Source organism: Lutjanus erythropterus, chromosome 22, assembly GCF_056507025.1.
Source record: "Lutjanus erythropterus isolate fLutEry1 chromosome 22, fLutEry1.hap2, whole genome shotgun sequence".
Classification (NCBI taxonomy): Eukaryota; Metazoa; Chordata; class Actinopteri; order Lutjaniformes; family Lutjanidae; genus Lutjanus; species Lutjanus erythropterus.
Window position 1 is genome coordinate 5941159 of NC_139338.1, and position 14555 is coordinate 5955713.

General features: G+C 37.1%; 1 protein-coding gene across 1 annotated transcript; it reads left to right on the forward strand.

The window, feature by feature from the left end:
- Positions 1–268: 268 nt before the first annotated feature.
- Positions 269–13761, forward strand: LOC146306537 (chloride anion exchanger-like). The gene is made up of 19 exons (XM_084711059.1): positions 269–425; positions 609–748; positions 1518–1628; positions 2600–2760; positions 2863–3027; positions 3781–3933; positions 4250–4332; positions 5500–5647; positions 5857–5970; positions 6145–6222; positions 6959–7054; positions 8172–8278; positions 9252–9321; positions 9430–9522; positions 9607–9702; positions 9787–10005; positions 11446–11500; positions 11606–11742; positions 13440–13761. Exons 1-19 carry the CDS (start codon positions 298–300, stop codon positions 13458–13460), a joined length of 2175 nt encoding a protein of 724 aa, XP_084567185.1. The 5' UTR covers positions 269–297; the 3' UTR covers positions 13461–13761.
- Positions 13762–14555: the final 794 nt, after the last annotated feature.

Genomic DNA, 14555 nt, shown 5'->3' on the forward strand with positions numbered 1-14555 from the left:
GTATTTTCAAATTTTTCTCATCCATGATCGCAGCTTGAAAGTGATTGGACAAAAACAAAATAAAAGGACATTAAAAGACATACAAAGAGAATGAATCATAAATCTTTGTGTTAATGATTGAACAGAGTCAAGACAAAACTGACACGATGATGAGACTGATCTCAGATCGCAGATTAGATTACACAGACTCACAACACCGCACAAGGAAACGACAGACAAAGGCTCTTTTAGGGATCTCTCTCCAGAACCTTTCATATTGTACTGGGATTGGATTCCTCAGACACCTGAGGTGTGAGGATGGCGACTTTGAGGGCACAGTATGCAGTGACCAGACCTGTGTACTCTGATGACAGCTTTGCTGAAGATTATGAGAAAGTCTACAGGCGGCGCAAAACCACCCTGGACCATGTGAAAGAGTATCTGACGTAAGCCTTTCTCTCTAGAGATCATGAATTTAATAACTGTTGATTTTAAATCTTCTGCAAAATAAGTGTTTAATTATGAGAAAGGGTTTGATAAAATTGTGTCAGAGGAAAATTCTGTCAAATTGCAAATTTTAGTAGACAAAGTGCAAGAGGTTTCTTTGTTTTTGTTTTTGTTAAATATAGCTGTGATTCAGAACGCGCCAAGAACGCAGTGCTCTCTCTTCTGCCGATCATTGGCTGGATGAGGATCTACAGAGTGAAAGAGTGGCTGCTGGGAGATGTGGTCTCTGGGATCAGCACTGGACTGGTGGCCATTATGCAAGGTGAGGAGCAGGACAAATAACTCGGTACCAAGTAGCACAGAAACCTCTCCAGTCAAATGACACCTGCATTCAGTCTTTCTGGAACCCAGATCAAAGATTTATATAGTTTTGCTTGCAGACCAATCACAGCAAGTGTTCTTCATATAGAACCATCGAAAAAGGGTATGGAATGAAGTACTCCATTTGTATCATTTTAAGGGTTCTGGTATTGGTTAAGGTACTGTAATTTTTAAAGCAATACCCAGCCTTAATCCAAAAAACAACCAAAACCACTGTTTAACTTTTAGGTTCCAGAAGAAAATGTTGACACTGACTTCTGACTTAAACACACATCTATCATCCACACCTCCACCCTTACTTTTACTGTACTGTAAAAGTATTGCATAAGAATATAAATGGCTGACTTATGAATGTAACTTAGGGACTGTGGCATTTGGCACTGAATGCATGATCAGATTCTTCTGCTGTTTAGTTCATCTTTGATCAGACATTCCCTTTTTAAAATTTGAATTTTGCCTATTTTAGTCTGTTAAGTATACAACAGCAACTAATCAATCACTGATGCCACTGATAAGATATAAGTTTATTGATCCCAACAGTAAAATGAAATAGCAATAGGAAGTGCAAGAATAGATGCATAATACTGACTGGTAGCCCACCAAGCACCAAATGTCATTTCAACGTTGTCTTTTTTATAGATATATTTGACATAAAAAAGTACCTATTATTATTTAATTCTTCATTCTGTGTTTTGTTGTGTCTCTCTCAGGACTGGCCTTCTCTCTGCTGGCCGAGTTGCCTCCAAGCTACGGCCTCTACACAGCTTTCTTCCCCATGTTAACGTACTTCTTCCTCGGTACTTCGAGACACATATCTGTGGGTATGTCATGCAATGCCAAGTCATTAAAATATTATATACTATGTCCGCTCTTGACTTGACTTTCTAAAGACAGCTGGAAATCAAAACTGACATCAATTCAACTTTAAAAGTTGAGAAATTGATAATGCACAGGACAAAACTTTCATTTCATACAATTTCTCACTAGACAAACTGCCTCAGCTGTCCCTAATGGAGAGGGTTTCTGTCATCGGGCATAAACATACACTGTAAAAAAATAAAGGATTTGTTTTAACTTCTAAAAATGACTGATTTTTAATGAGTCATAACAAATAAACTTTTCCAATTAAATAAACTCAGTTCAGTTCAGTTGTAATTGAAAAAGCAATAAGGTTTAGATATTGAGTTTAAACACAGTTTTGTCATTGGTACTAAGATAATATGCAAAACTGCTTCCAGTGAATTTATTACATTGAAATTGCAGGGTGGTCAATACTAACCTTCATCACGGTTCCCAGTGATTTTTTTTATTGTGAAAACAAGCAACAATGACTTATTTCAGTGAATTAGAGACACACAACAAGTTTTCATTGCAAACTATAAAAAGGAAAGATATCAGGAGAGTTTTAACTTTCAAACAGTGCATGCTGGGAAGTCTGCTAATATGCTGGTGATGTTTCTTTAGAAATTTAATTCAATGAGTTGATTGAATTCTGTTCATTCAATTCATCATTTCAAGTTAGAAGAATTCATCTTTATAAGTCGGAAAAAGAAATAATTACTTGACACTTTAAGTTTAACTTGTTTAAATAAAATTTAAGTTAAGTTAATGAGAAATGATTAGTTAATCTGCTAAATTCCTGTAGAATTTTCTTTCTTTTTTTTCTTTTTTTTTACAGTGTATTACTTAAATATTCCTGTTCAGATGTTTGGATTTTGACTCAAGGATTTAAGCTTGGATGTGATATGGATTAACAGTGTCTTTCCACCCCTCTACGCCCCCCCTCATACAGGCTCCTTCCCGGTCCTGAGCCTAATGGTGGGTGCTGTGGTGCTCCGCCTCGTCCCGAGAGAAGGACCACCAGCCAACATCACCGCCTTTGAGGGCCTGGAACCAGACCAGCAGAGAGTCCTGGTGGCCTCCTCCGTGACCTTCCTCATGGGGATTTTCCAGGTAGATCTGACTCTGTCTCCATACTGTGCCAGTGATTCTGCACGTTCTAGGAGGGGTTTTTAAACCATGCTTCTTTTCTCTGCATTTTTCTGTCCCGCACAGCTCGCAATGGGTGTTCTGCAGGTGGGCTTTATTGTCATGTACCTGTCCGACACTCTGGTGTCCGGCTTCACCACAGCGGCTGCCGTCCACATCCTGGTGTCCCAGCTCAAGTTTGTGTTAGGGTTGACCGTCCCGGGCATCAGTGGTCCACTCTCTATCATATATGTAAGTCTAGGGTGTATCTTAAAAGTTGTATTATTATTGTCTATGCAATGTTATATTAAAAGCTGTCAGAGAGACCACTTCCTGTGTCATCATTCAGACTGCAGGAGAATCCGTTATCTTGATGTGAGGATCAATACCACTCAGGTTTGTGCAGCAAATAAGAGGCTACTGCTAGCAGCTGGTTAGCTTAGCTTAGCACAAAGACTGTAAAAGAAACAGGGAGAAACAGCTAGCCTGATTTTTGCTGCTGTCAAATGGAACTCAAGAGCTTCTTGGTTCTGATGTGTAAAGCTGTGTACACGATTTGTTTGGTGTTCAAGTGATTAAGTCATGATAGTATCACTGTAATTCATAAAATTACAGTAGTTTTACCTAATGAAAAATCAACTTCCATGGTTATTTCTGAAAATCAGTTAGTAAACATGTCACAACCTGAGAAGTTGGAGCTTTCAGAAATTTTAAAGTTTGGAGGTTGACTCTTGACTCAAGAACACGGTAAATAGAAGCCTATTTGAACGCAGCGTCTGCCCAAAATCCAGCTGCTAATACCTCAAAAAATCTGCAAGATTGGTGGTGATTGACTATCGTCAGTGGCCTAATGCTGCAATCCATTGCCAGCTGGAAGTTGATAGCTGAGTGTCAGTATTCCTGACTTCCCCTCTAAATGCATCCTAGTGTATGGCTAGATAGATCTTTGAGTTTCTTAATTGTTCTCAAAGTGCTGAGTAAAGTGTGTTTGCTTCTTTTGCACAGACCCTGGAGAAGATCTTTGTCCAGATCACCGCCACTAACATCTGTGACCTGGTGATGTCCATACTGATCATGCTGGCGGTGTTCATCGTGAAAGAGCTTAATGACATATACAAAGCCAAGCTGCCTGTTCCCATCCCCATAGAGGTTATCACGGTAAGAGACGGCTTCAAAGAAGATACTCCTCCAAGAAAATTGCTTCGATTTTCCCAAGTATAATACAGGTTTAGGCTAAAGTTTTGCCACCAGCATAATTGTGAAAAATTTTATTGGTCGTGGTATTCAAAGAAGCTCTCAGTTGCCTGTTGTCAAACCATATTCATCAAGAATCAAACTCAGAACACAAAGTATTATTATTTACAGCTGTTCTTTTCCTGCTGTGACAAGTCAAATATGTTGAGGTCTTTCAAACTTAATTCTAGTGAATGGAAACCAACAGATGCCAATGCTCATGAGTCTTTTCTATTCACAGACTATCATAGCTTGTGGGGTGTCCTATGGCTTCAACTTTGAGAAGAGATTTGATGTTGAAATTGTTGGCAAAATGGTTAGTGGGTAAGTTTCAGTATCTACACGTTTAACAGGAGTTTATAGGTCAAAAGAGAAGAAATACTCCATTACAAAGTACTGGATTTAAATTTCTATTTTGATTTTTAAAAAAAGTATTTTCGTAAAGTATTCATATGTAATATGAAAGAGATTGTTAATAATAGTCCATCAGCTATGGAATGGCCAGGCAAAAGTAAAACAAAATTTAGAGGAGGAGAATGTTGAAATGTCATGAATAACATTGAAATTTTGAGGCAAATTTTCAGAAAAAAATAAATCAGAGGAGGATTTCTTTTACATTCTTCTTTCATGCCTAATTTAGATGAAATTATGCCCACTTCCTCTATGACCAGACCCTAACTGAACACACAGTTAAATAGCATGCTAGCTAGCTGTTTACCAAGCTACTGTAGCTGTGAAATGGTAAGCTAGCAAGCTAAAACTTACCTCGTTTGTGGTCTGATAAACACTAAATTCATGAAAATGACATAAAACATAGAAATGATGCAACAAGACCAATAACAAAATGAAAAAAACATAAAAGACAAAAAAAAGGTGCAAAAGCTATAACAAGATGAACACTACACAACAAGTCAAAGACCATTCAAAAGATGTAACAAGATAAAAGAGGCAGAACAAGACATTACAGATGAAAACAACGTAAAAGATGTAATAATGCAACAAAAAGACGTTAAGATGAAAGGCGTAACAAGATAAGCCAGGTGAAAGATGTAACAAAGATGTGACAACAATGTAAAAGATGTAACAAGACAAAAAAAAGACACAACAAAATGAAAAACAATGTAGAAAATGTAACAAGATGAAAGACAGACAGAGAAGGAGACTCAAATCACTTTATCACTTTTACTTGAGTAAATAAGTTGAATCAGTACTTCTACTTTTACCAGAGTCTTTTTTTTTTACACAAGTATCTGTACTTTTACTTGAGTAAGGAATTTGTGTACTTTGCCACCTCTGTTAATTATCAACAATGTCATAAGTTTTTATATGTTTTTATGTACAATCTTCACTAGAAACCACAGCTGTCAGATAAACCAACTGTAGTGGAGTAAAAAGTACAATATTAACCTCTGAACTATAGTTGCAGAGACATGCAAAGTAGCATAAAATTCTAAATACCTAATCACCATCATCATCAACATCATCTTTCAGGTATGAGTCTCCCATTGCGCCCAGTATGCAAGTCTTCCAGGAGAGTGCCGTGGAGGCCTTTCCGATAGCCATCGTGGGATTTGCTGTTGCTTTCTCTGTGGCCAAAGTCTACTCTATCAAACATGATTACACCATCGATGGAAATCAGGTGAGTTATATTAACACTGTCGATTCTTTCCTGGCTCTGACAGAAGAGTTAATTGGTTACTGATACAAAGTGAGTGTGAGACTAATGACGGTTATGAAGATATAAAGTTACACTGAATATTGATTTTTATCTTATGATTTATCTTATCTTAAGCAGGCCAAACAATTTAAAACAAAAGGTAACTCAGCGTTTCATTATTTCCACCCCAGGAGCTCATTGCATTTGGGGTTAGCAACATATTTGGTGCAAGCTTCAGGTCGTTTGCTGCCAGCACAGCTCTCTCCAGGACGGCTGTGCAGGAGAGCTCTGGAGGCAAAACGCAGGTCAGACAACAAATCTCACCATTTACAGCTTCTGTTTTCCGGGTGACAAACCTTCACTCGGTGCCTACGCATATATTTTGTTCTCCAGAAAGATTTATTGTCATCTTTTTTATACCACACCCCTTTCTTTCATTGACATGTTAAAATGAAACATTAACTTTTTTACAAATGCAGATTGCAGGGCTGATCTCAGCCATGATGGCGATGATTGTAACTGTGGCAATTGGCTTCCTGCTGGAGCCGCTTCCCAGGGTGAGACTCACCTCCATAACAGTGCCTAAGTCATGCCCCATCGGGTGTTTCCCAATGGACCTATCTTCAGAAAAAATACAAATACAATTAATCTATGGTGAGAGCCAAATTATCTTTTGATTCCATTTGAACTGTGCTACAAATTACACATTGTCAATTTAAAATATAATTTATACGCTCCTCCGCAGACTTCTCATTTTATGATTTGATATTTTGTGATCCAGCACTCAACCCACTGGACCACAGGGATGTGTCTTTTCTCTCATAGTATTTTTGAGAAAGAACGAGTACAACACGTTGTTGTGTGACTACATCCTGCTACAAAAACACACAGGCATCATAGCTTCAGCGGCTAACGTTAGCTTTTGGAAGGGAAAAAAAATCATGGCATGACTTACACTGAATACCTATGGTACTTAAACAGTTTTATGACAAATGTTGAGCTTCGTAACTTGTAAAATTATCTTTTAAAGTGACAGACTGTGTGTAGTTTCTGGCACAGTTCAAATGGAATCAAAAAGTAATGTGTCTCTTGCCATCTGAAGAAAAATCCCATGGTGGTTGACTGGAAGGGTCTTGACTCAGGCAATCTTTGGCACTTTATGTTCCTTAAATGGAGAGAGAATCTGAAGTTTTTCTGTCATGTTCATATATGGAGAAACGTACTTGTGCTTCTATATCCATAGATCTAAAGTGTATTCTTTCCTTATACCCATAATATTTGACTTCACTCCAGTCTGTCTTGGGCGCCTTGGTCATCGTCAACCTGAAGGGCATGCTGATGCAGTTCAGAGAAATCCCATACTTGTGGCGGAGAGACAAACCAGAATGTGTAAGTGTTCAAAATGACTTACATCAGACCTGCAAACTCATAATACGTGAAAACAGTGGCATGTTGGTTAAACCAAGAAAAATTCTGTGATTTTAACATGTAAACAAAGCATTCTGGTATATCTTCTGTTCATGTTTTTTGCAGACATTACTACTTTTACTTTTATCTCATTACTTTTTATATTATTACAAAGTAACAAAGTAACAAAGGTAGTACAGTGAAATTAGTAAAGTGACTTTACTTTGTACTTTTACTTCAGTACTTTATATAATACTTTAGATGCAGGATTTTTCCATGTAATGAAGTATTTTTACGTTGTGGTATTAATGCTCTTACTAATGGATCACTCACTGCAGGTCATGGAATCTGATGGGTCACCAAATTCAGTGTAACACCATCAGTAGTACTAGACTTATTTTGTTGAGTCACCACTTAACACAGTCACTCATTAAACCAGAACACCAGTGGGGTTTGTTTTTATTTCCCTCGTAACTTAGACAATGATGGATGTTAAAATGGAATAACGATACAGATGCAGTGGGAGTTAGCTTCAACTCAACAAAATGATTTCACTGAAGTTAACGTTAGCTGATGTGCTAACAAACTGACACACTTTCCATTATAAACAAGTTGGGAAAGATTTGATAGGTTACATAAGGACACCCTTCAACTTGTTTAGCAGGTTAACATTATATGGCAACTAGTTAGCTAACGTTATATTAGGTTTGTTAAATAGAATATTATGTAGATGGCAGCAAGCAAGACCTCTTTTCTATGGCTCTGCTCAAAACTAGTGTCCAGTTCACATAAGAGGGAAAAGAAGACCATGCAATTAACTTGATTTTGAGACTTACGACGTCTCACCAAAGATGTTTGATTGCGAAGAAGATCGCGACATGACAACAGCTTCCTGAAACGGTCTCTGGTCTCACTCCATTCTATATGTTGGCCACATGACACGCCCCCACCCAATCCCAAAAAACTCTTCGGATCTGCATGATTCACATGAATGACTTATTTTGATCCAAAAAGCTTTTCTGCAGGCATGTTACTTTACACCATATGCTGTGCCCAGTCTATTCACTTTCAGTGTTTGACCTGAGGTGTTTGTCTACAGGTGGTGTGGGTGGGAACATGTGTGGCTGCCATCCTGCTGGGACTGGATATTGGTCTGGCCGTGGGCTTGGGAGTGGAGCTGCTCACTGTCATCTTCAGGACTCAATTGTAATAACTGATAATAACATCTGCCATTCATTTCCTAATGTGCAAACTGACTGCACAAAGTAGAGATGATGTGCTGATGTGGTTGCTATCATGTTGTAAGGCCTGGCTCAGGTTAAAAAATGACCTTGGCTGTGGGACTCCGCTGGATAGAAGCAGGGTCCTGTTTTAGTGCAAATAAATTACACGATATCGGATCAGATCAGCAGACTTACATAGTCACGGATACTCAACTCAGCATTTTAGGCTGTGTGAGAGGCATTTTTGATACTGGTATTGGTATCCTTAGGAAAAAGGAAATAATAAGAAAATCATGGATTTTCTGCATTTGATGAAAGACACTATTAGCACCCCAATTACACTATAGAGTTACATAACATAAACATAAAGCAGCAGAAATCATACATGTCCAGACCTTAGTTAAGATCTGAGAGACCAAAAAGTTATTCATTTTTAAAAAGTATATTTTACACATATATCGTTTTTTTTAAACCTACTTTAGATGAAACTATGTTCACTTATGCTATAGCCTCGATGACACTATTTTCCATGCTACTGTAGCTGTGAAATACCATGTTAGCTAGTTTCTTGTCTTTTATTGTGGTCTGAGTAAATTTATGACTATTTTTCAAGCTATCAAAGCTGTGAAATAGCATGGTTGCCAGCTAATTCTTGTCTCATTTGAAGTCTGATAAACAGTACTTTTGTTGCTGTTTTCCAAGCCTCTGTAGCAGTGAAAAAGCATTCTAGCTAATTCCTGTCTCATTTATGGACTCATACACATGATACAGCTTCTATGCTTGATTCATCGTCCTTTAGATTTAACAGCACATTCATCAGATTCAGTTCACTGGGTCCACATGAGCATGGTCTCCAAGAGAACGCAGTTTTTGAGGCTTTTCGTCCCACAAAAGTGGGCTGAAGTAGGTTGGAGAAAAGATAGGTTGAACGTTGAACCCTCTTCTTGTCTTCATAGCCCCCGCTGTTCTGTCTTGGCTAACATCCCAGGGACTGACTTCTATAGAGATCGCAAAGATTATCTCCATGTAAGTCTGTTAAATGAAATAAAATAAACATACCACAACTGAATGGTTTCAGTTCATGTCGTGATAATCCTCTGAATTGCTTGTGTTTTACGATGTTTCCTTTCCCAGATATTTGAACCAGAGGGAGTAAAGATCTTCAGGATACCCTCGCCTATCTTCTTCGCCAACATTGAGTTCTTCAAGGACAAGCTCGTAGAAGCTGTATGTATGAAACACCTCTGCTTTACTTTGCTTTTCTCAGAAAAACAGATGTGTGTGAACATAATGAACACTTGGTTGTTCCAGGTTGGGTTTAACCCTCTGAGGGTTTTGAGGAAGAGGAACAAGGCTCTCAGGAAAATTAAGAAACTGTTGCAGGAAAAGAATGATGACATTACAGAGGTGAGACCTTAAACGCTGCACCAGTGAGTGCTTCAGTATTTGTGCAAAAAGCTTTAAGCCTCCTTTCTTACATCTGTCAAACAGAAAGGTTTGAGGGATTTATTCACTGAGACAGCTGATGGGTGTACTAACATGGAGGAGTTGGATTTGCCCAATGACGTGAAAGACCTTCTTTTCCGGGTGGACTGGAACGCAAAGCTTCCTGCTGACATCAGTGTTCCCAGAGTGGACCTCCACAGCCTGATTCTGGACTTCTCTGCTGTCTCCTTCCTGGACATCTCTGCAATGAAAGGACTCAAAACGGTACAAAGTCATTCAGGGAGCTCCCACATACTGGAGTTGAATGCATGCTAGTTACAGTGAAGCTGAGGAAGGGACAGATGCTTGCAGTAATGTTTTGTAACGTCTTTCTCTTACACCTTTTCGTCTTTATTTAGTTTTCATCTTATTTTGCATTTTATGTTGTTTTTCGTCTTATGTCTAACGTCTTTTTGTAACATCTTGTTAGGACTTTTAAGTCTTGTTAGGTGTTTCACATTTTGTTACGTCTTTTTTGGTTACGTCTTAAGTTTTTTTTTTTTTTAGCTTGTTACACTTGTGTGTTTCCCACGACCCAATACAATAACCCGACAGTTACATCTTTTACATTTTGTTTACGACTTAAACAACATTATATCATTTTTGTCTGATTACGTATTTTTTTGTCTTGTTACATCTTGTTTGTCTTATTACAACTTTTATGTCTTGTTATGTTTCTTGTGTCTTATTATGTCTTTTTTGTCTTGTTACTACGGTGTAATTGTGAATGTGAACGTGACGTTGTACATGTGTGGGGGTTTGGGGCGTTACAGCAGAGTTCCAGGTAGTGTAGTGCAGGACGCCACACAGTGTTGTAATCAAAGTCATGTTACTGGCAGTAAACACACATTTATAAGAGACACACAGTCATGATGATTTCCCACAAGCCAATATGATAACCCAACAGTTACATCCTTTACGTCTTATGTCTTTTGTCTTTTTGTTGTGTTACATCTTTTGTGTCTTGTTACATCTTTTACATTAATTTTTATCTACTTACATTTTTGTTATGTTTACATCTTGTTTCCTCTTTTGCATTGATTTTTATCTACTTACATCTTTTTTTGTCTTGTTAAATCTATTGTGTGTCATTGTCCCATCTATTTGGGTTGAAATCATTCTTAATGTTAGGAATGCGTCACATAATGATGCAAAATAAAAATAATCAATAATTCCTGTGAAATGTATTAAAACTACAGTAACAAGCCTGTTTTGAAAATGTAAGGAGTAGAAAGTACAGATATTTGTGTTCAAATGTAGAAAGTTGTCAGAAAAACAAATACTCAAGTAAAGAACTCTACAGTACAGTAACAAAGTATTTATACTTTATTAGTTCCCACCTCTGTTGGGTTTTATGTTGAGGCAGTTTATTGCTCCCTCTGTAGCAGATTTTTCTTGGGAGAGACCTTCCAGACAGTGTTCAGAACACCCAGAGGAAAAGAAAAAAAAAAAAGAAAAGATTTAATAAAAATAGGAATATGTTGAATTCTACTGAGGTGGTGAAACTAACTGAGAATCCACAGGATGGAAAAGTTTCACATATAAGTAGGTAGTGAATTAACTATAAAGTAGCCATCACCTGCATAAATAATTATATGCTTTATATTCTCAGTTTCTTATAAATGTGAGACTGACATTATATATTCCACGTTATATTCTCTACAGGTGCTCAAAGAGTTCAGCCGTATTGATGTGGATGTTTACATCGTTTCTTGTGATGGTGAGTTTCATCAGTATTTCTTAAAAGCATGACATCCTAGAATCAGTGATGACACACTGAACGTTGCCTGTGAAAGTCTGTGACGTGCTCACCGTGTGTTGACAGTGTACATCGTGGAGAAACTGCACAGCTGTATGTTCTTCGATGATGAGATTCTGACCTCCATGTTCTTCCCGACTCTTCATGACGCCGTGCTGCATGTGTTTGAAAAACACAAGGACAACACAAGTAAAGGCAGGGTGGTAAGAAAAACGACTTACATGTTGTTCTCCATTGTGCTTCTATATTGTTGCTTAGTATTCTGTACAAGACAAAAATATACAGTATAAATCACTTTTTTTTCCAAGTGTTATGACTCATGGAGCTAAAAATATCTGGTTTAGCCGCAGGGTAGTACAAGGAGGACAGGTCATGGAATCATAATCAAATCTTTCATTCCCTTGATATAATGAGATGAGAAGTATGGAAGATTTAAAGTGCCCAAATAAAAAATAAACAGAAGAAATCAAGTAAAATACAATTCATGCTGCTTTTTTTTTTTTTTTTTTTACACATGCTTTTACTGTGTTGTAATTAAATGAAAAACGTATTGCAGGGAAAATTATTCAGCTTTCATTTGAACTAATTGTATGAATTAATTTTGATTGTGACATGAACATCAAAATCAAACCAAAACACAGAAAACAAAGTGAGGGGGGGGTGTTGTATGTCAGTGTTGTCCAGCAGAGGGCAGCACAGACCTGCCAATAGAGTGATGAAATCACACCTGTTCCAGCGTGCCCCACTTAAATTCAGAAAAGAAAAAAAAAAGAACGGTAGCCTATGGCGAGAGACAAATTATTTTTTAATCTGTTCTGAATTTGCCCATTAAGACCTGCTGTTGTGTGACTACATCACAGCATGACAACACAGACATCATGGCTTCGGCAGCTAACGTTAGCTTTTGCAGGAGAAAATCATGATGTCACTTACTTCTGGGTGCGTTGTCTTTCTTTTTCTTTTAAGAAGTTGTAACAACAGAAAAATGAACATAAATATGATGTTAACAACGTAACAAAACAAAAACAATGCAACAATACATAAGACGAAAACAACAACAAGATGAAAAGTAAAGGATGTAACAAGATGAAAAAGATGATGCAAAAGACAAAAGTAAAAAGATGAGGATGCAATAAAATACATACCAAGATGAAAACAGCGCAATGAGATAACAATGAAGTAACAAGACAAAATCGACCCAACAATGAAAGCAACAAAGACGTAGCTTGACGAAAACTATGTAACAAGACAAAACTGATATAAAAGACATAACAAGACAAAACACAGAAACAGCTGGTAGAAACATCTCTCAGAGGGCGACTTTTTACTTTTATACTTTGAGTACATTTACTTGAGTAAAGAAGTTGAATTAGCGACTCTACTGTTTGTTTGTTTGTTTTTTTTGTTTTTAACACAAGAATCTGCACTTCTGCTTGAGTGAAAAATATGTATATATTTTCCACCTCTGCTGATCAGTACCATCTTTAAGCTTTATGACAAACAGGGCAGATGCAGCCCTTACATACTGTAGTTAAAATGTTAAAACTTTGTTAGACATAAAGTGTAACTCTGATTCTGATTTATCTCACTGCACAGGTTAAAGTTATTTCTAATTTGCTTTTTACATGCATTGTAAAAAGGAATGGATGCCAATCATATCTCTTGTTCAATTACAACATTAATATATTAGGATGCGTTAGATCAGAATGTGATCGAAACAGAGCAAAACCACATTGGAAACTTCTTGAAACTACACATCTAAGCATATCAGTTATGCAACACAACACTTAAGAGCAGATTAAAGTCTGAGTCATCTCGTGAGTTACAGCAGTTACACTGCCTCGCTTTTTATGACTTCACAGCTTTTACAACACTGAAACTCATTTGATTTTTTTTGCAGCTACAAGATACCCAGCTTTAGAGGAGCAGCTGTCTCCAGGAAAACCTTCAAAAGACCATCCAACCACAGACCACAGAACTGCTGTTAAATAAACTGTACAATTTTAATCTACTGCAACCACTACGCAATATTTTGTATATGCTAAATAGACATGAGTTTTATTTTGAAAAGTCTACTGAAAGTTCATCATGTGATTTTTATATCCAGTCTTTGTTTTGTCATTTGTTACTCTTCTATATTGTCCTTTCTCTGACTGTGTCTTTAATAAGTGCTATGTATTTTCAAAATTAAATGATAAAAAAAAGCATTTGGTGTTACAATGGGTGTTCAATGTGTTCCTTGTCAATCACATTCATTTTAAATAATCTGCAAACATGTGGCAGCTGCTGCAGATGGTTAAAACCAGCCTTCACTCAGATTATCTGCAGGTTTTCAAAAACAATTTTAACCCAATAACACATTTGTATCATATTTGATGCATGAGTTTCTGAGACCTCTACCTGTTGCATGTAATCTGAGACTTCTTCTGCCCTCTGGTGGATCCTCAGTGCACTGCAGGCAGCAGCCAGCCTCTGAGTGCAAAATCCAACATGGCTGCCTTCAAGTAGTGTCTCACACATTTTCAGCCATAAAATCTTTGCCAATTTTGATAACATTACTACAGTATTAGAATGTTATTGTTACTAATATTTCAATATTAATATTTACTTTAGTGAAACACCCCGTAATTACTGCATTATTCCACAATCACAGACACTGTTAAATAAATTAAAGGTTGAAATGAAGTGGGACGTCACTGAGATACAGTACAAGGTTTGAATAAACTTTTCCTAAATAAATATTGAAAGTTTGTATGTGATAAAACAGCCCAAAGAAGGCGAATGGTATGGAAGACCAAAACTGCTAAAATCAAAAATAAATGATTCAATAAATATGCCATTGAATTATTGGCTTTAATTCCCCTCTGTATCTACTTACCTTTGTATTACTTCCCCTTTTTGTTTACTTTCCCATTATTATTTTTTTATTTTTTTATGCACTTTTTGGGGGATTATTCCCCCTTTGCAATTCTCCTGCTTTTTATTTCTTCATTCTTTTTTACTTTTTTCTCTTTCA